Genomic DNA, 1,632 nt, shown 5'->3' on the forward strand with positions numbered 1-1,632 from the left:
CCACACACCCACCCACACACACACCCATTGAAGTCACCCCTCCATCAGTAACCGACAGATTGAGAACCACACTGCTCCTTAACAACATACACACCCTTCCCCTTCAATTTTCCTTGATTTGAATATTTATTGTTGTCGTGTTGACATTGACAGGACAAATTCCCGCAGCCACACCTCTCCCCCATCGTCGACCTCAGTGGGAGTGGTCGTCTGTTTGGTCTGGCTGAGAGAGTAGTTGCTGCTGAGTCTCTGTGAGTCTGACTTCCCATATACAGCTATATATATATGTTACATTGTACTTACTGTATAATATAATGGTTACATGATCTTATATAGGGATTTAACAGTGTTTTATGGCTTTTATAACATTAGTTTTATAGCTCGAGTCCTTTTGTGTTAAGTATTTGGAATATGTCATAGCCTGTTTTATGTATTGCAACCTGTTAATTTTGGATGTGAAATCAAACAAAAAATACAAAACTATAGAGAGATTAAGGCTATTTGGCATATTGTTGATAGTTAACCAATGTACTAGTAAACAAATGTGAATTGTTAAACAACTGTTAATTGTAAAATGCTGACCTGTTAATTTTTGTGAAATCAAACAAAATTCAAACTTGTTGAGAGATTAAGGCTTTTTGGCATCTTGTGAATGATTAACCAATGGAAAAAAAAGGCAAGAGATGTAAGTGAACTAATCACAATACCAGCACTCTATATTGGTGTGGTTGGCCTGCCATGGATGTGATTTAGGCTTACATATTATGTTTTAGAGTTTTCCTGGCCAGTCAGATGGAGCTGCTGTATCCTCACCTAGAAGCTATGATACCAGGCAACAAAAAAGTCTTCCTCCAACAGTTTTTCTCACAGGTATGAGATAATGATCGTTTCCTCACAGTCAGCATAATAATGACAGTTCTTTTAACAGATACAAAGTCCACAATAAAAAATAGTGATGATGTCAGTCCTTTTAACAGATACAAAGTCCACTGTCAAAAATAGTAATAATGTCAGTTCTTTTAATAGATACAAGGTCACTGTCAAAAATAGTAAAAATGACAGTTCTTTTAACAGATACAAAGTCCACTGTCAAAATTAGTAATGATGACAGTTCCCACAGGTGCAACAAATTTATCAGAAAAAGCAATAATGACAGTTTTTCTAACAAAATATATAACACTACTTGGTAATAAACTTCTTGATCACTTACTGAGAAGGGACATCTTGATATATCTATTTTTCAGACAGTTAAAATGGCTGCTGAGTTACGGAAGCCAGTGTACTGGACTGTGTCAGTACAGGCAGTGGACTATGACAATATCCTATACCACATGTCAGGAGTCAAGTGGGATGTTAAGGACATAATGTCACAACACAACTCCTACGTCGATGTCATGCTCAAGGTAACACTCACTCTTACACATCATGTCACAACACAATTCCTACGTCAATGTCATACTCAAGGTAACACACACTCTTACACATCATGTCATAACACAATTCCTACGTCAATGTCATGCTCAAGGTAACACACACTCTAACACATCATGTCACAACACAACTCCTACGTCAATGTCATGCTCAAGGTAACACACACTCTTACACATCATGTCACAACACAATTCCTACGTC

General features: G+C 37.3%; 1 protein-coding gene across 4 annotated transcripts in view; it reads left to right on the plus strand.

The window, feature by feature from the left end:
• Window positions 1–1,632, plus strand: part of LOC110441765 (syndetin-like) — a 32,746-nt gene that overhangs the window by 13,679 nt on the left and 17,435 nt on the right. For all 4 annotated transcript variants that reach the window (XR_002461919.1, XR_002461920.1, XM_021485010.1 and 1 more), the window contains exons 20-22: window positions 154–251; window positions 774–870; window positions 1,245–1,403. Coding sequence is in view for 2 of the 4 variants with exons in the window: in XM_021485010.1 (XP_021340685.1) it covers window positions 154–251; window positions 774–870; window positions 1,245–1,403 (354 nt within the window). In the remaining 2 variants the exon portion in view is untranslated. The remainder of the gene's footprint in view (window positions 1–153; window positions 252–773; window positions 871–1,244; window positions 1,404–1,632) is intronic.

This window comes from Mizuhopecten yessoensis, unplaced genomic scaffold (genome assembly GCF_002113885.1).
Source record: "Mizuhopecten yessoensis strain PY_sf001 unplaced genomic scaffold, ASM211388v2 scaffold716123, whole genome shotgun sequence".
NCBI lineage: Eukaryota > Metazoa > Mollusca > Bivalvia > Pectinida > Pectinidae > Mizuhopecten > Mizuhopecten yessoensis.